This window comes from Opisthocomus hoazin, chromosome 1 (assembly GCF_030867145.1).
Source record: "Opisthocomus hoazin isolate bOpiHoa1 chromosome 1, bOpiHoa1.hap1, whole genome shotgun sequence".
In the NCBI taxonomy this organism is placed as follows: Eukaryota; Metazoa; Chordata; class Aves; order Opisthocomiformes; family Opisthocomidae; genus Opisthocomus; species Opisthocomus hoazin.
Window position 1 is genome coordinate 88,083,032 of NC_134414.1, and position 25,167 is coordinate 88,108,198.

A 25,167-nucleotide genomic window follows, 5' to 3' on the forward strand; every position below is an offset into this window, starting at 1 on the left:
TATGAGAAAAAAAGAAAAAAGAATTCTGTCAAAACTGCACATGGATGTATGAGTAATGTCAGAATTTGCTTAAAAGGGAAAAAATAAGAACACTCAGTTATTTTTATGAAGGGCGGAGGAGTAAATGAGGTACTGTTGTTTTAATTTTAAATACAAATGTTTGAGGAAGTGGGTTGCAGCAGTTGTTTCACGTTTAATTGTTGCTCAAGTCACAGTCCAGCTGAAGAGTAGTGATAGAGTAGCGATTGCTGCTGTTGTCTTGAGCGCGTTATGTCTGTTATACTCTCCTCCACACCTGACCTGAACCAGTGGTCACCTCTTTTAGGCTGTTCGCTTCTGCTGTGATTTACAGTCTCCTCCAAAGACAAGTCTGCCAGACCTGGAAGCACACAGAACATGGTAGGTTAAACTTTCATTTTAAATTTGCTCTTAGACCTCTTTGACTGTAACTGTTCTGGAGGACTGTCAAGAACATATTTTGCTTTTGTGCCTTCTAAATGCTCCAATCTACTGTTGCGGTCATAAGCTGCAACACAGAATGACAGGAAAGTGAAGCATTTATTTGCATTAATAATAGCTGGCTAGCATTTATTTGTACTACTGTGGTACAGAACAAGTATAATTATGTCTTTTCTAATTCCTATAACTTCTGAAGGTGTTCTTTCTTCTCTAGCCTTTTGTGCTGTCACCTTTCAAAATATATCTGGAACACCTACAGAAAAATTTCCTTCAGAAACACCTAGCTGTATTGTTGCTGAGTATTTGAAGAATACCCTAAATCCTTAGGAGTTTGTGCGCATGCTAGTGACTATCTGCAGATTAGTACTTCTTGTGCTGCTTATAAAGCCAATCGCAGGTCACAGAGGAAAGGACAGTTCACATGCGGACTCTAGCTGTACTTTTAAACTAGCTTCTCATTGCAAAGACGTTGCACTGGTCAGCGTTGCTTGTTTCTTCTAATTAAAACACTCTTTTTTATTTGTTCTGGCACTATAACAGACACAAGGTTCACGCAGGCAAATAGTTAGAGGCAGCACCAGAAAGTAACGGTTTACAGTTAGAATAGCTAATGCATTCAAAAGGTCTCAGGCAACAGAAGGCTATGCAAAGATGGTAGGAGCTAGGCTGGCTCCGCAACAATGCTTAGGTTCCTACAAAATGCTGTGATATGTGAGAGTTCATAATCAGCATCGTGAACATCCCCAAAGGCCTTTGACTTCTGAAGAAGCCTGCAGACCTATCTGTGAAGACTTGTAAGGCCCAGATTGATTGCACCTAATTCCAGGCACCAGAACCTGCAGTGTTAGTCTCTGCTTGGCATGTAGTCAGGCAGAGCTCCCTCCATCTTCAGAGCAGAGCAACGCCTGGAGCAGGGCCTCGCTCTCCTCTCTCCTGCACTCTCTTTAATGTTAGTGCAGCCCAAGATCGTGGCATTGAATTGAGGAACTTGGCTAAGTGCCTAAGATTCAGGGCCTCAGTGCAGTGGATGAGTATGAGTTCATGTAGAAAGTTTCAGGCATTCTAGACTGCCATCTCAGCTTGCCCATGTCCTGTCCAACTGCGTGGATAGAGGGTTTTAATTCCATTTAGGAAATCTTTAAAGGTTGATTCTAACTAATTTTTCCTAAAGAGCAGCAAGTCTGTGGTTTAAAACCCACTTAGCAGAAAGTTTTCCTTCCTGATTTTGAAGGAAGACAGGCTGCTGGATTTTGATGCACAGCTGTTGTCAGTATTTCCTTCAATGGCCGCATGTACCATGTCCGTGGCTGAGGAGGGTCGGCACTTCATGGTCTGCTGTGACATGCATTCACAGTTAAATGTGATGGAGGGACATGTCCTGCAGTGAAGAGAATTTCTGCAGTTTCCCTGCCACATCTCTACCGTGCTCCATGGGCACCTGCCTTGGGTAACGACCCTGGCCCCTGGGGCATATTGGTCTGGTAAATCAAGAGATGGAGGCAGGCAGGAGTTTGGGCACCTTGGGCCAATCAGTTAGGATAGGCACTCATTGTTTTTTAACTAAAAACAAAGGGGTTTGAAAGGGCCAGTTGAATGTGACAAATCAAGAAATGGTTACAGGACTGGTGTCACTGGCAGGGGGTCAGCTGCTTAGACCATGAGAATCATTTTGAGAAACCTGGTCTACTGGAGGCTGGTGGGGTCGATCTGTCAGAGAAGGGGAAGAGTACCTTCAGTTGTAGGCTTGCCAAGCTTGTGAAGAGGGCTTTAAACTAAAGTTGCTTGGGGAGAGGAACCTCAATCCATCACACTGCTACCAATTTGATGCCAGTGCCAGCAATAGATGCCCAGAGCCTGGAGAAGGAATATAGGTCATCAGAAGAGCACTTGAATGGCTAACAAAGGAAATCCAGCCACTCCAGACAGTAAGTCGGCTTCCTCGGAACCCAACTTAAATGCCTCCATGCAAACGCAGACATCATGGGAAATAAACGAGAGGAGTTAGAGACATGTGCACACCTGCAGGGCTGTGATCCTGTTGGCATCACCAAGACGTGGTGAGATGTCTTCTCTGACTGGAATATTGCAATGGAATGATACAGGCTGTTTAGGAAGCACAGGCAGGGGAGACAAGGAGGTGGTGTGGCCCTCTGTGTCAATGACCAGCTGGAGCGCATGAAGCTCTTCCTGGGGAAGGACTAGGAGCAGACTGAGAGCTATGGGTTGGGACTAAAGGCAGAGCAAGGACAGGTGACATTATAGCGGGAGTCTGCTACAGGCAACCTGACCAGGAAGACCGAGTGGACGAGGCCCTCTATAGGCAGATAGGAGCAGCCTCACATTCACAAGCCCTGGTCTTTGTGGGAGACTTCAACCACTGGATATCTGTTGGCAAGACAAGACAGCAGGGCATGAGCAATGCAGGAGGTTTCTGGACTACATTGATGATAACTTCCTTCTCCAAGTGACAGAGGAGCCAGTGAGGAAAGGTGCTATGCTGGACCTTGTTCTCACCAACAAGGAGGGGCTGGTGGGGAATGTGAGGCTCAAGGGCAGCCTTGGCTGCAGTGATCATGAAATGGTGGAGTTCAAGATCCTTAGGGCAGCAAGGAGGGTGCACAGCAAGCTCACTTCCCTGAACTTCAGGAGAGCAGACTGGCCTCTTCAGGGATCTGTTCAGCAGAGTACAATGGGATAAAGCCCTGGACAAAACAGGGGCCCAAGAAAGCTGGTCAATATTCAAGGATCACCTCCTCTAAGCTTAGGAGTGATGCATCCCAACAAAGAGGAAGGCCTGCATGGATGAATAAAGAGATCCTGGACAAACTCAAACATAAAAAGGAAGCCTACAGAGGATGGAAGCAAGGACAGGTAGTCTGGGAGGAATACAGAGAAATTGTCCAAGCAGCCAGGGATCAGGTTAGGAAAGCTAAAGTTGTGATAGAATTAAATCTGGCCAGAGACATCAAGAGCAACAAGAATAGCTACTATGGGTACATCAATGGTAAAAGGAAGACTAGTGAAAATGTGGGCCCTGGCTGGAAGGAAACCAGGGACCTGGATACTTGTGATATGGAGAAGGCTATGGTACTCAATGACTTTTTTGCCTCAGTCTTCACCAACAAAAGCTCCAGGCACTCTGCCCAAGTCACAGAATCCAAAGGCAGAGCCTGGAAGAATGAAGAAGTGCCCACTGTAGGAGAAGACTGGGTTCGAGACCATCTAAGGAACCTGAATGTACTCAAGTCCATGGGACCTGATGAGGTGCATCCAGAGGTCCTGAGGGAATTGGTGGATGCAGTTGCTAAGCCACTGTCCATCACTGGGAAGTCATGGCAGGCCAGGGCAGTTCCCACTGATTAGAAAAGGGGAAACATAACCCCCATCTTTAAAAAAGTAAAAAAGGAAGACCCAGGGAACTACAGGCCAGTCAGTCTCACCTCTGTGCCTGGCATGATCATGGAGAAAATCCTCCTGGAAACAATGCTAAGGCACATGGAAAACAGAGAGGTGATTGCTGAGAGAAAATATGGCATCAGTAAGGGTAAATCATGCCTGACAAATCTGGTGGCCTTCTATGACAGGGTTACAGCATTGGTGGATAAGGGAAGAGTTGCTCACATGATCTACCCAGACTTGTGCAAAGCATTTGATACTGTCTCACACAACATCCTTGTCTCTGAAACGGAGAGACAAGGTGAGTGGACCACTGAATGGATAAGGAATTGGCTGGATGGTTGTGTTCAAAGAGTTACGGTCAATGGCTCGATGTCCAAGTAGAGACAAAAGTTACAAGTGGTGTCCCTCAGGGTTCTGTATTTGGACCAGTATTATTTGACAGCTTTGTGGGGGACATGGACGGCAAGACTGAATGCGCCCTCAGCAAGTCTGCAGATGACACCAAGGTGAGTGGTGTGGTTGATAGTGTAGAGGGTAGCGGTGCCTTCCAGACGGACCTTGACAGGCTTTAGAGGTGGGCCTGTGCGAACCTCATGAAGTTCAACAAGGCCAAGCTCAAGGTCCTGCATATGGGTCAGGGCAATCCCAACCATACATACAGGCTGGGTGGAGAAAGGATTGAGAGCAGCCCTGAGGAGAAGGGCTTGGGGGTACTGGTTGATGAGAAGCTCAGTATGACTCAGTAATGTGCTCTCACAGCCCAGTAGGCCAACTGTATACTGGGCTGCATCAAAAGAAGTGTGGCTAGCAGGTCAAGGAAGGTGATTCAGCCCCTCTGCTCTGCTCTGGTGAGACCCCTGCATCCAGCTCTGGAGCCCTCAGCACAGGAAAGGCGTGGACCTGTAGAGTGGGTCCAGAGGAGGGCCATGAAGATGGTCAGAGGGCTGGAGCACCATTCCTGTGAGGACAGGCTGAGGGAGTTGGAGCTGTTCAGCCTGGAGAAGAGCAGGCTCTGAAGAGACCTTATAGCAGCCTTCCAGTACCTGAAGGGGGAAATGGCTTTAAACTGAAAGAGGGTAGATTAAGATTAGATATAAGAAAGAAATTGTTTTCTATGAGGATGGTGAGACACCGGAACAGGTTGCCCAGAGAAGCTGTGGATGCCCCCTCCCTGGAAGTGTTCAAGGCCAGGCTGGATGGGGCTTTGAGCAACCTGGCCTAGTGGAAGGTGTCCCTGCCCTTGATCTTTAAGGTCCTTTCCAATCCAAACCATTCTATGATTCCATGATTCTATGATTGGTAAAATAAAGCTAGATTTTAAAGGGGAAAAGGACAATAACAGGCTTGCTAGAGATAAGCCTGGGGGTGTCACACTAATCTGCAAGGGATGGTGTGCTCATGAGGTCCTTTAGTCTGCTGTCTCAGTAGAGGTATGTGATGGAGAGCCATGCAGCAGGAAAGGCACAAGGGTTATTGAGGTGTAAGAAACTGCGGAAGGGCCAAAGACTGGTGACACAGGAACTGAGGCTTCTTCCCTCAGAAAGGAGGTGGGATCAGTAGCCCAGCTGAAGTGCATCTACACCAATGCACATAACATGGGTAGCAAATAGGACGAGCTGGAAGCCGTCGTGCAGCAGGAAAACTATGATGTAGTGGCCATCAAAAAAGGAGAGTTTATGACCTTTGGAAGAAGGAGCAGGCAACTCAGGAGAACCACAAAGATGTCGTGAGGCTACACAGGGAGAAAATTAGAAGGGCCAAAACCCAACTACAACTTAATTTGACTACTGTGGTAAAACACAATAAAAAATGTTTCTATAAATACGTGAACAACAAAAGGAAGGTGAAGGAGAATCTCGATCCTTTATCAGATGTGGAGGGAAACTGAGTGACAAAGGATGAGGAGTAGGCTGAGGTACTTCTTGCCTTCTTTGCCTCACTCTTTAACAGTAAGGGAAGTTGCTCTGTGGACGACCAGCCCCTTGAGAAGGAAGACAGGGATGTGGAGCAGAACGAAGCCCTCATAAGCCAGGGGGGAACGGTCAGTGACCTGCCACACCACATAGACACACACAAGTGTATGTGGCCAGGTGGGATCTGTTATAGATGCTCGCCTTCCGTGATGAATCCAAATTGAGGAGCTAATTGTTAATTAATCAAGTGTGAATTTATTAGCAATAGAATTTATTTAAGCAAGCAATGAAGCAGGCAAAACAGCTCTGGGCGGCCGGGGAGTCTCTTGCTCTGCCAACGGTCCGCACCCCACCTCCCCCAGAGTCCCTTTTTATAGTTCTGTTGTTCCATTTTCACGTAGCACATCCTGGTCTCCTTCTGTGGCTGTGCATGCTGTTGCTAGGGGGTCGCTCTGGTCCCTCTGGTGGTCGTGAGGATGAAGGCCGTAGTCTTCCTCCGCATTGTGGATCAGTTCCTTTCCTTATTTGGTAATGTTGACCCAGTACATAGAAATCCCCGCTTTATTCTTTCGACAATGATTAAGGAAGTGGTTATGCAAGGGTTGCACATTAACAATACAGCAAATACCAAGGTAAGAGGGAAGGGGGTTGGGGCCTCCTTCACCTTCCAACCGGTTTGAGAACAGATCTTATATGCTTTGGTTTATTACAACTTCCCCCTCTTTTAATTTGTACTAATTTGTTCTTCAAACTGTGCAACTGTCTCTTGTGCTAAAGAGAGAACTAAGGTTTCTTCCTTGCTGGTTTCGTCTCCCTCCAGGTGCTCGTATTGTCTTTTTAACAGCATCAAATGGGCCGCTTCTAATTTGCCTTTTATTAATCCAATTACTTTATTCAGGATACAGGGCCCAAAGGTTAAAATGAGTATTAACAATATCAAGGGTCCAGCAATGGTTGACAATAGGGTAGTTAACCAGGGAGAATGATTAAACTACGATTCGTACCATCCTTGCTGAGTCTCTCTTTCCCTTTTGCGTTTTTCAAGACCCTCTCTTAGTTTAGCCGTGGTATCTCGCATGACTCCAGTGTGATCAGCATAAAAGCAACACTCTTCTCCTAATGCAGCACAGAGCCCCGCCCCTGCTGTAAGAAAAGAATATCCATGCCCCTTCTGTTTTGCAGCACAACTTCTGATAGTGAGGTCACGGACTTTTCTAATGCCGTAATTGACTTTTCTATTCGTTTCAAGTCTTCGTCCACAGCGGCTCTTAAGGAGCTAAAACCTTGCTGTTGTTGTATGAGATTGCTGTCCTGGCCCCTACCGCCCCAATACCCAATGAGGTGGCTATTGTGATAGCAGTGATGGGTTCCCTTTTTGTAATGCAGGGTTTTTCCGCATCCCAATGGTCATAGATAATTTTCTCTTCATGATATAGGATTCTCGGGACAATAATAACTTGGATACAATATTCGCTAGAAGCATTAAACACAGCCAAAGATACGCATGGAGTAAGGCCCATTTTGCAACAGATTCATTGAGCTCCTTCAGAGGGAATAATCCATTTTTCATTGGTTTTCCCCACTGTGGACGAGACAGAGCTACAGAGCCTCCATTTTTGTCCCCACACCTTGGATTCGTCACGGAAGGTGAGCATCTATAACAGGATCCACCCAACAGTGCTGAAGGAGCTGGCAGATGTGCTTGCCAAGCCACTTTCAATCATCTCTAAGTAGTCCTGGCTATCCAAGGACGTTCCCGTTGGCTGGAAGTTAGCTAATGTAACTCCCATCTACAAGAAGAGCCAGAAGGAGGATCGCAGGAACTACAGGCCTTTCAGTCTGACCTCAGTGCCAGGGAAGGTTGTGGAGTAGATCATCTTGAGTGTCATCACACAGCACGTGCAGGACAACCAGGTGATCAGGCCCAGTTCAGCATGGTTTTATGAAAGGCAGGTCCTGCTTCACTAACCTGATCTCCTTCTGTGACAAGATGACATGTTTAGTGGATGAGGGAAAGGCTGTGGATGTTGCTTGCCTGGAGTTTATTAAAGCCTTTGACACTGTTTCCCACAGCATCCTCCTGGAGAAACTAGCCACTCTTGGCCTAGATGAAAGCACACTTTGCTGGGTAAAAAAAATGGTCGGATGGCTGAGCACAAAAAGTTGTGGTGAATGGAGTTAAATCCAGCTGACGGACAGTCATGAGTGGTGTTCCCCAGAGCTCTGTTTTGGGGCCAATTCTGTTTAATATATTCAGCAATGACCTGGATGAGGGGATTGAGTGCTCCCCTCAGTAAATTTGCAGATGACACCAAGTTTTGCGGGAGTGTTGATCTGTTCGAGGGTAGGAAGTTTCTGCAGAGGGAGCTGGACAGGCTGGATCAATGGGCCGAGGCCAAGTGTATGAGGTTCAACAAGTCCAAGTGCCAGGTGCTGCACTTGGCTCACAACAACAGGCTTGGGGAACAGTGGCTGGAAAAATACCTGACGGAGAAGGACCTTGGGATGTTGGTCGACAGCCAGCTGAACATGAGCCAGCAGTGTGACGAGGTGGCTAAGAATAAAAAATAGTGTGACCAACAGGAGTAGAGAAGTGATCATGCCCCTGTACTCGGCACTGGTGAGGCCACACCACAAATACTGTGTTGAGTTTTGGACCCCTCACTACAGGAAAAAAACACTGAGGTACTGGAGCATGTTCAAAGAAGGGCAACAAAGCTGGTGAATGGGCTAGAACACAAGTCTTATGAGGAGTGGCTGAGGGAACTGGGGCTGTTCAGTCTGGAGAAAAGGAGGCTGAGGGGAGACCTTGTTGCTCTCTACAACTATCTGAAAGGAGGTTGTAGCCAGGTGGATGTTGGTCCTTCTCCCAACAAACAGGCAATAGGACAAAGGGAAGGGGCCTCAAGTTGTGCCAGGATAGCTTTAGATTCAGTATTAGGAAAAATTTCTTCACTGAAAGAATTGCAAAGCATTGGAACAGACTGCCCAAGGAAAGTGGTTGAGGCACCATCACTGGAGGTAGTTAAAAGACCTACAGATGTGGAGATTAGGGACATGGTTTAGTGGTGGAATTGACAGTGTCAGGTTAATGTTTGGACTCGATGATTTTGAAGGTCTCCTCAAACCTATGCTTTTCTATGATTTTATGATTCTAAGCCTTTTTGCATGTATAATAGAGTGTGACCCTTGGAAAAGAAGGAAGACAAAATATTTGCAAGAACATATCCAAATTTTTCTTCTGCAGTGTCCCTTTTCATACAAAGAAAGACCTTTAGTTTTCCATGTAATTCATGTCAACAGTAGAGTCCTTCCTTCTCCCTCCAACATTCCTGCCCATGTTAGTGGAGAAAAAAGATTTCTGAAAAAAATTCTTGGGTGGTGGGAGGAAACGCATACATTTTATCTTTTCCAAATTAGCTCCCCGCTTACTCTGATGATCCTTATTCATCGTTTTCATCCAAGTGCTTTTCTTCGTCAGGAAATCGGAAAAGTTAATCGTCCTCTAAAGTTGTTTGTTTAGACTGCACTGAAGACACCGGTGAACTATCTTACCCAATGGCCTCCGACTGGGTGGGTGTCCAAAGTGAATTGCTATAAACCAAATGAAGGAAATTTGGATTCTTAACACATGTCTTTACAAGAGTGGAAAATAATGAAATGTCAATTCACAGGCATGGCCTGGGCAGTCCACGTTAGCTTTCCCTGAGTAACTCGATGAAAGATAGTCCTGGCTACCAGCCAGGATATTTAATGACATTGCCTTTTTTGAGTGGAGCTGCCGAACGGGAGAAAGCACCGTAGCACCTGCTGGCAGTGGGAAGGGAAAGTGTGGTAGAGGAAAGGCTGTGGTGTAGTACAGTGCCAGATTACACTGAATTCAAGGTCTGCAGTCCACTTTTACATTTTCCCTTCTGCAGTGGAAGCTTTATACACAACAGCTGACTGAACAAATCCCCAGTGACTCCATTTGGCTGTTGAGTCTAGATCGCAGAAGTGTGGTGCTGTGTGAGACTCGATCCGGCTTCTCTCACATCTGCTGCCCTGCTAGGCGCTAGAGCACTCCTCCGGACACACAGATGTGTGGTATCTTTGGCATAGTTTTCTAAGGTAACGCAGAAACACAACGGTATACAGGGGACACAGTTGCCTGAGTAAACAGAGTGTACAACAGGAAGCCTCAATCCGTCTCCAAGCCTGTGTCACCTGCAAGGCACGTCTTAGACAACACTCAACAGGGTTTTCATGTAGTGTTTGATCAGGCCTTTATATCTTCTTGTGCCCCAGGTAAAGGGAAAAAACATTTCTGTGTAGCTTGAACACTTTACCTAACCATCTGATATTCAGCTGCTTACTTGGGTATTCACATTTAGTCACTACTATTCCAAGCATAGCAAATCCTAGTTATTGAAGAGCACTCTGTGTGCCATTCATCTCCAAGCCTTCAACACTGAGTTTTACGGGGAGAAAAGATGTTGTTGATTGTTCCAGGTTTTATTCGCTTTGATTCACAGAATCACAGAATCACAGAACAGTAGGGGTTGGAAGGGACCTCTGTGGGTCATCTAGTCCAACCCTCCTGCCGAAGCAGGGTCACCTACAGCAAGCTGCACAGGACCTTGTCCAGGCGGGTCTTGAATATCTCCAGAGAAGGAGACTCCACAACCTCCCTGGGCAGCCTGTTCCAGTGCTCCGTCACCCTCAGAGGGAAGAAGTTCTTCCTCATGTTCAGACGGAACTTCCTGTGCTTTAGTTTGTGCCCATTGCCCCTTGTCCTGTCACTGGGCACTACTGAAAAGAGCTTGGCCGCATCCTCCTGACACCCACCCTACAGATATTTGTAGGCATTTATAAGGTCCCCTCGCAGCCTTCTCTTCTTCAAGCTGAACAAGCCCAGTTCCCTCAACCTCTCCTTGTAGGGGAGATGTTCCAGTCCCCTCATCATCCTCATAGCCCTCCGCTGGACTCTCTCCAGTAGTTCCTCATCTTTCTTGAACTGGGGAGCCCAGAACTGGACACAGTACTCCAGATGAGGCCTCACCAGGGCAGTGTAGAGGGGAAGGAGAACCTCCCTCGTCCTGCTGGCCACACTCTTCTTGATGCACCCCAGGATCCCATTGGCTTTCTTGGCAGCCAGGGCACACTGCTGGCTCATGGTTAACCTGTCGTCCACCAGGACGCCCAGGTCCCTCTCCACAGAGCTGCTCTCCAGCAGGTCCACCCCAAGCCTGTACTGGTGCATGAGGTTGTTCCTTCCCAGGTGCAAGACCCTGCATTTGGCTTTGTTGAACCTCATCAGGTTCCTCTCTGCCCAGCTTTCCAGCCTATCCAGGTCACGCTGAATGGCAGCACAGCCTTCTGGTGTATCTACCACTCCTCCCAGTTTGGTGTCATCAGCAAACTTGCTGAGAGTACATTCTAACTCTTCATCCAGGAAGAAGTTAAACAAGACTGGGCCCAGTACTGACCCCTGGAGGACACCACTTCTCTTGACCAGCACCCGATACATGCAGTTAAGAAGCTGTGCAAGGCAGCAAAATGGTCAGAGCCCCTATGCCTCTGCTAGACAAGCCAAGGCTGGCAGCCTGCTTGCCTGGCTGCTTGTGTCTGGCCAGGGAACAGGGTTTTGTTGGCACTGACTGCTGCTGAGGAAGTAATTAGTAGGCTGTGAAATACTAAAAACTTACAGGTCTTCCCATAACACAGACAAATCTAAAAACTAGGCAAGACCACAAAGACTTTTGGAGAGAGAGGATGCTTTGAAAAGTCCTTTAAATGCCTGTAGAACTTTGGATAAAATTATTTGCTGATTATTATTCTTTTATCAGACATGCTCAATCTTAAATCTGTCTCTGGTGTTCCTTTTTGCACTTTGCATTGATACATTGTCTTCTTGGCCCTCTGTGCTTGTCGGGCAGTGAAAAGTGTAGCCATTGATTGGTTTAGGTCAATCATACATCCATTCTAGCACTTACCAGAGAAAGAATCTTTACAATAATGTGAAACTGGAATTAGTCACTGCAGAGCCCTTGATTGAAGTGAGCGATTGTCACAAACATCCATTTTGAGGAACCGAGGCAGAGATGCTTGAATCAAGCAAACTTACAAATGAGGCATTGTACGTTGTATTTTTGTAAGCAAACTTCCTAAGCTGATGAGGGACTTATGGCAGGCAAGTGGAACTGTGTGGAGGCAGGATGCTGTCTGGCGAAACCCACCTCTCTTCGTCTGCGATACCATGTAGGCAAGAAAGTTAAATGCTTGAATGAGGCTGAAGGCCAGCTCTACAGAGGGGACTGTGAGACAACCAAGAACCCCCTGCACCCACATTTTGAGCAACAGTACTTCTCCCCTGAGGAGGGATGACAGGCATTCGAAGGATATAAAAGGAGAATGGGCAAGCCTCTTGGTGCTCACCTGCTGCTGGAGGATGCCAACCACCAGCAGAAACTGCCGCTGGATCCAAGGGTGGTGATGTCTTTCCTCTTATCTCTCCTCATTTTTTCCTCTCTTTCTCTATCTTTACTTGATTTATAGGCACATAATGGTGATGTCGTAAGATTGTCAATCCACTATATTTTATTGTTGTGCAAAATCAGACATTATAACATTGTAAGATTTGCCAAGCCAATATCCATTGCAGTCCCATTGCATTAAAAGTGATGCAATTAGAAAGTCGTGAACATACCATCTTTTTAATTTTGCTGAATTCCTAGTAAAGCTTTGTTTTTAGTTGAACTTATCACATCATTGTCGTGACTTGTGGATATCATACAGAGATTTGAAAAGCTCACATCCCCTTATCCGCTGAGTGGGACAGAACAGGCACTCACCTGTTAGTCAGTGTTGTTTGAACATTTACACTAACTTTTAAGCGACTATAGACTTTCTCCATCTTGCATATGCTTTGAAAAATTAACTTTGCTCATTTACACTATTATACAATTGCAATCCGCTAGATGATTAATAACACTTATTTCCTCTCAAAAAAAGAAAATTCACAGGTATGTAGACTTTAATCACCTGCATAGTCAGTTTCTCAGTAGGTTTATTTTTTAAGATTCACTATGGAGAAAGCGGAATTTGTCTTACCACTACAACATTTAAAGATAAGGAAGTAAAGAAAGGAAATACCAACATCTGCCTTCCTCAAATACTATAATAATATAACAATATATACTATATCTAATATATATAATATTAGGTATAATACTATTCTAAGAATATAATCCTACCCGCACATCCACTTCAAACCAGTGTGAGAGACAGGACCCCAGGTTAGCTGTGTATTTGTTCTGACCCAGTACATGATGGACCTGATGTCCTATGACACGTCCTCATTGCTTTAAACTAATACCTCCCTATTTCCTTATTATCAGGTACCTCGTGCAAAGATGTCCAAGGAATTGCCCTTTGTCTTGCTCTTCCTATATCCGATGCTGCTGTCAGGGGCTTGGTTTTCCAAAAGTTTACCTTGTGATGTTAAAACCTCTGAAGGCACTGTGACAGTGGACTGCACCGATCGGCGTCTCCTGGAAGTCCCCAGAGGGATCCCTGCAAACGCTACCAACCTTACCCTGAGCATTAACCATATCCCCCATATCAATCCAACATCCTTTGCTGGTCTTGAAAACCTCATGGAGATTGACTTCAGATGTAACTGTGTCCCTGTCAGAATGGGGCCCAAAGATTGTGTGTGCATCCGGAGACCAAAGATTGAGAATGGCAGTTTTGCTGCCCTGACAAGATTGAGGTCATTGTATTTGGATGCAAATCAGCTGTTGGAAATACCCCGGGGTCTTCCTGCTACATTAAGCCTGCTGAGCCTGGAAGCAAACAGTATCTTTTCAATCCAAAAAGCCAATTTTTCAGAGCTTGGTAACATAGAAGTATTGTACCTGGGACAGAACTGTTACTACCGTAACCCATGCAATGTTTCCTTTGAAATTGAAAAAACAGCTTTTCTGGAGCTGAAAAGATTAACGATACTATCCCTGAAGTCAAACAACTTAACTCATATTCCACCCTATTTGTCATCTACTTTAAAGGAATTGTATATTTACAATAACATGATTCAAGTGATTCATGAACATGATTTAAGTGCCCTTCACAACCTAGAAATTCTTGATCTAAGTGGTAATTGCCCACGTTGCTACAATGCTCCATATCCTTGTACTCCCTGCCCCAAGACCTCAATTGAGATACATTCCAGGGCTTTTTATTCCTTGAAGAACTTAAGAATTCTGCGACTTCACAGTAATTCTCTTCACAGCATACCCAGCAGCTGGTTTCAAAACATCATGAATCTCCAAGAGCTTGATCTCTCCCAAAATTTCCTTGTAAAGGAGATTGGAGATGCTCAGTTTTTGAAACTTCTCCCCAGCCTCGTAGAGCTTGATCTGTCCTTTAATTTTGAACTGAAGACATATTCTCCATCCTTGAATCTGTCGAAGACCTTTTCCTCCCTCTCTAATCTCGAAACCCTGAGACTCCGGGGTTATGTCTTTAAAGAACTGAGAGGAGGAAATCTAGATCCACTGCTCAGTCTTAGAAACCTAACAGTGTTGGATCTCGGGACTAATTTCATTAAAGTTGCTAACCTGACAATGTTCAAAGCATTCCCAGCTCTTAAGCTCATAGACCTCTCAGTGAATAAAATTTCTCCCTCTTCAGGTGAGGGCGACTGTTATGGATTTTGCTCAAATCCTAGGATTTCGGTAGAACAACACAACAGGCAAGTATTACAAGAGATGCATTATTTCAGGTATGATGAGTACGGGCGAAGCTGCAGGTCCAAAGACAAAGAGGCTGCTTCCTACAAATCTTCAGTTAATGAAGAATGCCTGAACTATGGAGAAACTCTGGATTTAAGTAGAAACAACATATTTTTTATTAACCCCTCAGACTTCCATGGTCTTAGTTTCCTCAGATGCCTCAACTTGTCAGGTAATGCAATAAGTCAAGCTTTAAATGGAAGTGAATTCAACAACTTGCTTGACTTGAAATATCTGGACTTTTCTAACAACAGGATTGACTTGCTATACTCCACTGCTTTCAAAGAGCTAGAAGGTCTAGAAATTCTAGACTTGAGCAATAACAATCATTATTTTCTGGCAGAAGGTGTTACTCACGTGCTTAGTTTTATGAAAAACTTGGCCCATCTGAAGAAGCTGATGATGAATGAGAATCAGATTTCTACCTCTATTAACACAGGACTGGAAAGCCAATCTCTTCAAATTTTAGAATTCAGAGGAAATCGTTTAGATGTTTTATGGATGGATGGGAATGCTAGATACTTGTCGTTCTTCAAGAATCTGACCCGTCTGGAACAACTGGATATTTCCTTCAACTCACTCAGTTTTTTGCCTCATGGTGTTTTTGAAGCTATGCCTCCGGAACTGAAGACCCTCAACTTAACCAATAACGGGATGAAGAGTTTCAACTGGGGAAAACTCCACTGTCTGAAGAAGCTAGTCACTCTGGACCTCAGCAACAACCTTCTGACTGCTGTTCCCCGAGAACTGTCCAACTGTTCTTCAACGCTCCAAGAACTGATGCTCCGAAACAACCGCATTCAACGGCTAACCAAACATTTTCTGAGAGGCGCTTTTAAACTGAAATACTTGGACCTCAGCTCAAACCAGATCCAAATAATTAAGAAATCTAGCTTCCCAGAGAATGTCATTAACAACCTGAGGATGCTGCTTTTGCATGGCAATCCTTTCAAGTGCAATTGTGATGCCGTGTGGTTTGTTTGGTGGATCAACCAGACTCAAGTGACCATTCCTCTACTGGCCACAGCAGTGACTTGTGCTGGCCCAGGGGCACATAAAGGAAGGAGCGTGGTTTTCTTGGATCTCTATACCTGTGAGCTGGACACCTCGTATTTGATGCTTTATGCTCTGTCAGCTTCAACTGTCCTAGGCTTTATGGTGCTCACAGTGACGAGCCATCTCTACTTCTGGGACGTGTGGTATAGTTACCATTACTGCACTGCCAAGTTGAAGGGCTATCGGCGCTTATCTTTGCCAGACGCTTGCTATGATGCTTTTGTTGCCTACGACAATGAAGATCCAGCTGTGAACGAGTGGGTGCTGACAGAACTGGTAGAAAGGCTGGAAGATCAGAAAGCCAGGCAGTTCAATTTATGCCTGCAAGAAAGGGACTGGCTCCCAGGACAGCCAGTCTTTGAAAACCTTTCCCAGAGCATTCAGCTGAGCAAAAAGACCATATTTGTGCTGACCAACAAGTATATTAAAAGCGGCAGCTTCAAGACAACATTTTACATGGCCCACCAGCGGCTTCTAGATGAAAAAGTGGATGTCATTATCTTGATATTCCTTGAGAAGGTATTGCAGAAGTCCCGGTATGTCCTGCTGAGGAAGAGGCTGTGCAGGAATTCTGTCTTGGAATGGCCAACTAACCCTCGGTCTCAGCCCTACTTCTGGCAGTGCCTGAAAAATGCAATAGCTACGAGCAATACCCTGGCCTACAACAAGCTTCTCCAAGAAACTGTTTAGCTCTGCCCTTCCCTGTGAACATTCTTATGATGCACGGTGAGCAAAAGATGACCTAGACTTCATTCGGAGAAGCTGTTGAAGCATGGAGGGTAAATGTAATTGTGCTATTGTACCCCAAAACAAAGTGCACAGTTAGTCCCAAAGGTGATCGTTCACTTGTTTTGCTAGGGCAAGGCTGAACCAAAACTATTGCCAGCACAGATGTTTAGCTGATGTGCGCCTTGCTTGGCATTAATTGCTGCACAGCAAGAGAAGATGCACTATCCACTGGAAGTCCCTGGTGTAGAACAGAATCACCACTTCCAGGTTTCAGTTCACTGGAGGCCTCCAGCATCTCCTGTGGCTGGGTCAAGTGTGGGCGAGACACTTGCTCAGCTTACTCTAGCATACAGACTGCCGGGAGGAGCTTGGCCGTGCCTCAAGTTGCTGCTGTTCAGATCACTGTTGGAGTAAATGTGATTTTAATAGAAAATGGTAGTTTCTGTACTTGGTGTCTTTATGAAAAACAAGAAAGCATTTGCTGACACAGAAACTACCCGAAGCAAAGCTCATGCTTTGATTTTAGGAGTCGGAGGATATGTAACAATGATTGTAATTTCATCTCGGGCTTACATCTGCTGAGCCTATGGCTTCTGTCTGAGAGGTCAACGGCCCTAATGGCTGGGGAAAGGAACTTCTGCTGGGACGGCTCTCAAGGGCTGTCAAGGATGTAGTAGGGGAGCTCTGCTGCTGTTGCACTGTCAAAAAGCTATGTGAGAAACAAACTCATCAGGGTTTGCAGGCTGTGGGCTGGAAGGAGTTACAAGATCAAGAGAGTCCCTGTGCATGGAACTCCTGCCTGGAAGCAAGGATGGGAAGCAGGACAGCAGAGAGGATGAGGGAGAGGCCCAAGGCAGGAGGAGAAAGTTGAGTAAAACAAAGAGGAAGTGGGAAGCTACATAGAAAAGGAAGGTAAAAAAAAAAAAGGGAAAGTGGAAGAGGTGTTAGCCCAGGTCCAGCCACGGCTGGGGCCTGAGGACATGCTGAAGTGACTGACTCGCCTCTGCCTGCCCAGACTTTCTCTAGAACAAAACACAGTCACTAGAAGCACAGGGCACGTATGACCAAGTCACATAAGGAAGCATGTGCCCCACTGTTTGTTTAGCTGTGCTGTGGTGCTCCAGAGCAGCCTCAAGCCCTTCTTTGCCCCCTTGTTCCCCAGGCAGGTCTCTCTCCCACAGTGCCTGCTCGGGCACCAATAAATCCCAAGGTTGGAACGAGCCTGACTTTAGAGACATCCTGAAAAAGGGAAGAAATGCTGCTCAGAAAGATACACACTTGGGCCTGTTCCCCACTCTGGTTCACAGCATCGCCTCCTCAAACACGTGACACTACTTCAGCTGAAGCCTTTTGGAATGGCAGCCTAAACCTCTGTGTGTGGGGCACGGGTGGGCTCCCTGCCTGCTGTGAGGAGCAGCACACCCTCACCTCTCACCTTGGGTGCTCCTGTCCACAGCACAGTCCATGCAGCCTCTGCCTTCTCTCTCAAGGCCCTTTTCTGTTTCTGGCAACGAGTCTTAGTGACAGCTCTGGACCATGTGTAACCAACACTCTTAGCTACTTTGAACCTACTGCAGTGATGGTGCCATGGTTGAATTCTCAGTCTGGAGGGGTACAGGATGGGTAAAAAGCAGAGTCAGGACCCCAAACACAGAAAGGCAATTTTTTGGCTGTTTATGGGTACTAGTGTGTGGGAGTGTGGAGGATCTCTTGGGAAACTGCCTTCAGAGATAAAGGAGCGAACGAGAGATGGGGGATTGTTAAAGACTTTGTTTTCTCAGGGCGTGTGAGCTCTTAGTCCTGACGTTCAAGAAGAACAGAAGGGGAGGCATGAGGCAAGTTTGGTTAAGTGATGACCTCTCAGCCAAACTAAAACACAAAACCAATATGCATAGGCAGTGGACGCAGGAATACATGTTCCAGAGATATTACAGGGATATGGGCCAGGAGTGCAGGGAGACCACGAAAGCCAAGGAACAGCTGGAGGTGAACTTGGCTAGGGATGTAAACAATAACAAGGGATTCTCCAGATGCATCAGATAGCCAAGATGAAAGAAACTCTACCTGCCCTGATGAGTGAAATGGGAGACCGGACTGCACCGGCATGGAGAAGGCAGAGGTACTTTTTTGCCTTGGTCGTCACTGGCAAGTGCTCCAGCCACACTGCCCAAATCACAGAATCCAAAGGCAGGGACTGGAAGAATAAAGAAGTGCCGACTGTAGGAGAAGATCAGGTTCAAGACCATCTAAGGAACCTGAATGTACTCAAGTCCACGGGACCTTGTGAGGTGCATCCAGAGATCCTGAGGGAATTGGTGGATGCAGTTGCTAAGGCACTATCCATCATATCTGGGAAGTTATGGCAGTCCAGAGCAGTTCCCACTAACTGGAAAAGGGGAAATATAACCCCCATCTTTAAAAAAGTAAAAAAGGAAGACCCAGGGAACTACAGGCCAGTCAGTCTCACCTCTGTGCCTGGCACGATCATGGAGCAGATGCTCCTGGAAACAATGTTAAGGCACATGTAAAACAGAGAGGTGATTGCTGAGAGCAAATATGGCATCAGTAAGGGTAAATCATGCCTGACAAATCTGGTGGCCTTCTACGATGGGGTTACGGCATTGGTGGGTAAGGGAAGAGCAACTCACATGATCTACCCAGACTTGTGCAAAGCATTTGATACTGTCTCAAGATGGGTGGACTACTGAATGGATAAGGAATTGACTGGATGGTTGTGTTCAAAGAGTTGCGGTCAATGGCTCGATGTCCAAGTAGAGACAAGTTACAAGTGGTATCCCTCAGGGGTCTGTATTGGGACCAGTATTATTTGACAGCTTTGTGGGGGACATGGACAGCAAGATTGAATGCACCCTCAGCAAGTTTGCAGATGACACCAAGGTGAGTGGTGTGGTTGATAGTGTAGAGGGAAGCGGTGCCTTCCAGATGGACCTTGACAGACTTGAGAGGTGGGCCCGTGCAAACCTCGTGCAGTTTAACAAGGCCAAGCGCAAGGTTCTGCACACGGGTCAGGACAATCTCAATCATGGATACAGGCTGGGTGGAGAATGGATTGAGGAGAAGGACTTGGGTGTATTGGTGGGTGAAAGATTGATTATGAGCCAGCAATTAACGCTGGCAGCCCAGAAATCGAATGACATCCTGGGCTGCATCAAAAGAAGTGTGGCCAGCAGATCAAGAGAGGTGATTCTGCCCTTCTAGTCCACTCTCATGAGATTACCTGCCCAGAGTACTGTGTTCAGATCTACTACCTGCTCTATAAGAAAGACATGGACCTGTGGAGCAAGTCCAGAGGAGTGCCACGAAGATGATCTGAGGGCTGGAACACCATTCCTGTGAGGACAGGCTGAGACAGTTGGGGCTGTTTAGTCTGGAGAAGAGCAGGCTCTGGGTAGACCTTACAGCAGCCTTGCAATACCTGAAGAAGGCGTACAAGAAAGTTGGAGAGGGACTTTTTGTGAAGGCATGTAGTGATAGGACAAGTGGCAATGGCTTCAGACTGAACGAGGATAGATTTAGTTCAGATATAAGGAAGAATTTCCAACCCAAAGCATTCTATGATTGTATGATTCCCCTCTGCTTCCCCCCTTGAGGAAGCTGTAGACTGTGAAGAGGTCACCCCTCGCCCTTCTCGTCTCCAAGCTGATGAAAGGAAATGACTTCAGTCGCCCCTCAGAAGCCTTGCCCTCAAGGCATTTCACCATCCTTGTCACCCTCCACTGGACACACTCTAATAGCTTGATGTCCTTCTGATATTGAGGTGCTCAAAATTGCATGCAGTACTGAGGTGGGGCCACACCAGTGCAGTGAAGAGTGGGACAATCACCTCCCTCGACTGGCTAGTGATGCTGTGCTTGATGCACCCCAGGATACAGATGACCATTTTGGCTGCCAGGGTGCACTGTTGACTCATATTCAACTTGCCATCAACCCAAACCCCCATATCTCTTTCCGCAGGGCTGCTCTCAAGGCTCTCATCCCCCAGTTTGTACACATAACCAGGATAATACCATTCCAGCTACAGAATCTGGCACTTGCTTGTATTAAATTTCACACAGTTGCTAATTGCCCAGCTCTCTATCCAGATCTCTCTGTAAGGGCCTCTCTGCCCTCTAGAGAGTCCACAGCTCCTCTTAATTTAGTATCATTGGCAAACTTATTTAACATATATTTGGTTCCTGTATTTGGATCATTCATAAAAATATTGAAGAGCACTGGCCCTAAAATTGAGCCCTGGGGAACCCTACTGGTGACAGGCCGCCAGCCTGATGTAACCGCATTTACTGTAACTCTTTGAGCCCAACTCGTCAGCCAATTATTCATCCATCGTATTATGGACTGGTCTAGCTGTATTGCTGGACGTTTTGTCCAGAAGGATACTGTGAGAGACAGTATCAAAAGCCTTGCTAAAATCCCATATCTCCTGGCTTCCCTTGGTCAACTAAATGAGTGACCTTGTCATAAAAGGAAATGAAGTTAGTTAAACAGGACTTACCCCTCGTAAACCTGTGCTGGCTATGACCAGTGACTGCATTGTCTCCCAGAATAACCTTCTCCATAATTTTTCCTGGCATTGAAGTAAGACTGACAGGCCTGTAATTACCAGAGTTTTCCTTCTTAATCTTCTTGAAAACTGGGGCAACATTTGCCAGCTTCCAGTTAATGTGGACCTCTCCAGACTCCTGAGACCATTGCAAAATAATGGAGACAGGTCCCACCAGTCAGCTCTTCCAGTACCCTGGGATGAATCTTCTCTGCAGCCAGCTGCAGCAGCAAGTCTTGGAGAAGTTCAGATCCAGCTGGGAGTTTATCATTTCCCTAGTCACGATCTTCCAACACAGGGGTTGAGGTGTGCTGGGGCCCAACACTGGTGTTGAAAACAGAGGCAAAGAAGGCATTAAACATTTCCCCTTTGTCTATATCCCTATTTGTAAGGTGACTGGCCTCATGAAGTAACGAACCAATGTTGTATCTGATTCTCTTTTTGCTGTTAACATATTTTAAAAAGCCCTTTTTGTTGTTTTTCACAGTATTGGCCAGCTTGAACTCTAATTGAGGTTTGGCTGCACGAACTTTTCCCCTACAGTGGCAAACAGCATGTCTGTAGTCCTCCCATGTCACCTGTCCTTACTTCCAATGTCCATACACTTTCCTTTTCTACCAAAGTTTTAAAAGATCCCTACTCACCCAAGCTGGCCTCTGCCCTGTTTGCTTGACTTCCAACACTTTGAAGTTGCCTGCTTCTTCACTCTTTAAGAGATGGCTCTTAATAAGTGACCAGCATTCGTGGACCCCAATACCTTCAAAAGCAGATTCCCAGGGGACCTTGCTAACTAGCTCCTTCAGCAGCACAAAGTTTGCTCTCCTCATAACCAGGGGTGAAGTTTTGCTGGCAGTTTTTCTCCCATTGCCAACAATTTAAAACTCGACTACTTCATGGTCCCTGTCACCAAGACAGCTGCCAATCACCACTTTGCCCAGGAGTCCCTCTCTGTTTACAAACAATAAATCTAGGCAGTCACCTTTCCTAGTTGGCTCCCTTAGTACCTGCACCAAGAAGTTATCTTCAGCCTGCTTCAGGAATTTCCTGGACTTGTTTGTGTCCCTTGTGTGATATTCCTGGTTGACTTCTGTGAAGCTAAACTCACCCATAAGGACAATGGCAGCTGATCTAGAGATATTCCCTAATTCCTTAGACAATAATTAATCCATGTTGTCATCCTGGCTGAGTGGTCAATAGTAGAGTCCCACAACAACATCCACTTTATTTTCTTTCCCCTTCATCCTTACCCAGAGGCTTTTAACTGTGTCATCACCAACTGTAAGCGCCACACAATCCAACGCCTCCCTTGCAGACAGCACCTCACCTGCTCTGCCTGAACCCTGAAGAGCCTATAACCATTCATCACGGCACACCAGTTGCAGGACTCATCCCACCAGATTTCACTCATGCCAGTGATGATGTAGCTCTGGGACTGGGCCAAAGCTTCTAGCTCCTCTTGTTTATGCCTCATGCTGCACATGTTAACATAGAACTATTCTGAATGTGCTCCAGTGTGCTCAGCCATCATAGAGCAGACAGTAGGACCTTACTAGCACAACATACTTCAAACCTTGGCATGCCGTCCTGTGGCTTATCACTTTGTGTGATAAAATAATTTTTAAAACAGAAGATTATTTAACCTATTATCTTGAAAATATTGCTTCCCACTTAAGTTGTTCACCCCACGTCTGTGTGGCCACATAATTATACCAAAGTTTCAACCTTATTACTATGTGAAAGGTGTGCAATACTTCCAGTGTGCGGTATCAATTCAGTTGCTTTATAGATCAGATCTTTGTTACAAACAAAATGGTGAATTGTTTGCCTAATATGGTGCACAAGTACTATAAATAAAACTTGAAAATTACTTGTGCCAAGACAGTGCTTGTGTTTCGACTATTTTGACACCCTTCCTTTTTTTTTTTTGCTTTCTTTTGAAGACCATGCCCTGCCCAGTTCAAATAGGGAAGAATGTAGGGGCATTGATTCTCATGGAAACCTTGCTCATAAATCATGCTCCAGTTGTCCTGGACAGAAGGATGAACTGTTAATCACACCAGACTGGTACACATCTTTATAACAAGATCGTCCTTCTCCTTTTTAGGGTCTGACAAAAGGGACACAGTGTCTAAATATCTTTGGGAGTTTGAGTTAACACTTTATGAGTGACTGAAGTTCTTATTCCTCAGATCCTTTTGAGCAAACCCACTCAACTAAATTTAACAGCTTACTATGTCTGCTGTATTTTGCAGACTTGAAATGCTGATGAAGAGTTCTAGGTGAATTCCAGCAGCTCTGTGAAAACCCCATCCATTTTGACAAAATTAAAAGGCATGGAAAGAGAAAATTGAGGTGTTAGCTGGTTAATGCTCTACACTGCCTGGCCTGTTCTGGGATTCTGAAGATCAGATGACATTTCAGCCTAGTGGGAAACTTCCTTTTCTCAGCAGCACTATTTTGAATTAAAGGAAAAAATACCGCATTTTGTAGCAGAAGTTAAAGGGTTTAGTTCATATTTGTCTCCAAACCTGATTTTGACTCATTCTGCTGCCCTAGTGGAAGTACAAATTTTTCCCTTTCTCAGTAAAAGTGCTTAAAGTTTGCAGCCTTTCTGGAAGATCTTGCCCTGGATTCCAGGCTTTTTAAATGTCCCTGCTCAGGCCCCTCTCTTGAATTGTTCTCAGGCATACAGTGCTGGTGCCCTGTGGTCTGCTGCATGTTGAGTGGTGGCTGACCCCAGCTGGCAGCCAAGCCCCCACCCAGCTGGGTTGGGGAGAGAATCACGAGGGCAGAAGTGAGAGCACCTGGGGGGTGGAGGTAAGGCCAGGTTAGTAAATGAAGAAAAGAAAAGCAAATGGTGCAAAAGCAATCACTCACTGCCTCCTGTCAGCAGACTGATGCCTAGCTAGCCTCTGAGTGATGGCTGCTTTGGCAAAACTCCCCCACCACTACCCCAAGCTTCCTTGCTGGGCGTGGCATCACATGGCATGGGTTATCCCTTCAGTCAGTTGGGGTCCACAGTCCTGGCCGTGTCCCCTCCCAGCCTCTTGCCCACCCCCAGCCTGCTCCCCAGGCTTTGAGGCAGTGCAAGTTCCCCAGTAGCCGTAACACTGGTGTGTTACCAACACTGGTTTGGTCACCAATCTGAAACACAGCCCCATAGGCGCTGCTATGGAGAAAATGAACTCCATTCCAGCCAGATCCAGTAGGATTGTCGTGAGTGATAAATGAGCTGTGACTGTGGACACTCATGTTGTTCTTCTCCTGGTTTGTGTTGTGCTGTACTTGTGAGAAAAGGTAAAGGAGGGGAAAGAATAAAAGACACTGTAGACAGTAGGTAAAGCATGGGGACTTGCTGCATTTCTTGCTCAAATTATGAGTTATGCTTACTTACATGTACATGCAGATATTATATATCTGTACCTATTAGCAGGCTCCATAGTAGTGGCTGTCACCCAGCACTGAGGAGACAGACAAGTTATTTCAGGGATACTTGTCAGAATGATGACAGGCTGGACAGAGAATGGATTGAGAGCAGCTCTGAGGAGAACTTCAGGGTACTGGTTGATGAGAAGCTCAACACGACCCGGCAGTCTGTGCTCACACCCCAGTAGGCCAGCTGTATCCTGGGCTGCATCAAAAGCAGCATGGCCAGCAGGGCGAGGGAGGTGATTCTGCCCCTCTGCTCCCCTCTGATGAGACCCCACCAGCAATCCTGCGTCCAGCTGTGGAGCCCTCAGCGCAGGAAAGACATGGACCTGTTGGAGCGGGTACAGAGGAGGGCCATAAAAATGGTCAGCAGAATGGAACACCTCTCCCGTGAGGACAGGCTGAGAGAGTTTTGCCTGTTCAGCCTGGAGAAGAGCAGGCTCTGGGGAGACCTTACAGCAGCCTTCCAGTACCCAAAGGGGCCTGCAAGAAAGCTGGAGAGGGACTTTTTACAAGGGCAAGTAGTGATAGGACAAGGGGTAATGGCTTTAAGCTGAAAGAGGGTAGATTTAGATTAGATATTAGGAAGAAATTCTTTTCTGTGAGAGTGGCGAGGCACTGGAACAGGTTGCCCAGAGAAACTGTGGCTGCCCCCTCCCTGGCAGTGTTCAAGGCCAGGCTGGATGAAGCTCTGAGCAGCCGGGTCTGGTGGAAGGTGTCCCTGCCCATGGCAGGGGGGTTGGAACTAGATGACCTATAAGTTCCCTTCCAACCCAAATCATTCTATGATTCTATGATGGAACTAAATCATAGTTAAAATTAAAGCAATTTTTCTTAACAGGATATT

General features: G+C 46.2%; 1 protein-coding gene across 1 annotated transcript; it reads left to right on the forward strand.

The window, feature by feature from the left end:
- Positions 1 to 302: 302 nt before the first annotated feature.
- On the forward strand, positions 303 to 20,937 carry TLR7 (toll like receptor 7). Its single transcript, XM_075428497.1, has 2 exons — positions 303 to 399; positions 13,151 to 20,937. Exons 1-2 carry the CDS (start codon positions 397 to 399, stop codon positions 16,289 to 16,291), a joined length of 3,144 nt encoding a protein of 1,047 aa, XP_075284612.1. The 5' UTR covers positions 303 to 396; the 3' UTR covers positions 16,292 to 20,937.
- Positions 20,938 to 25,167: the final 4,230 nt, after the last annotated feature.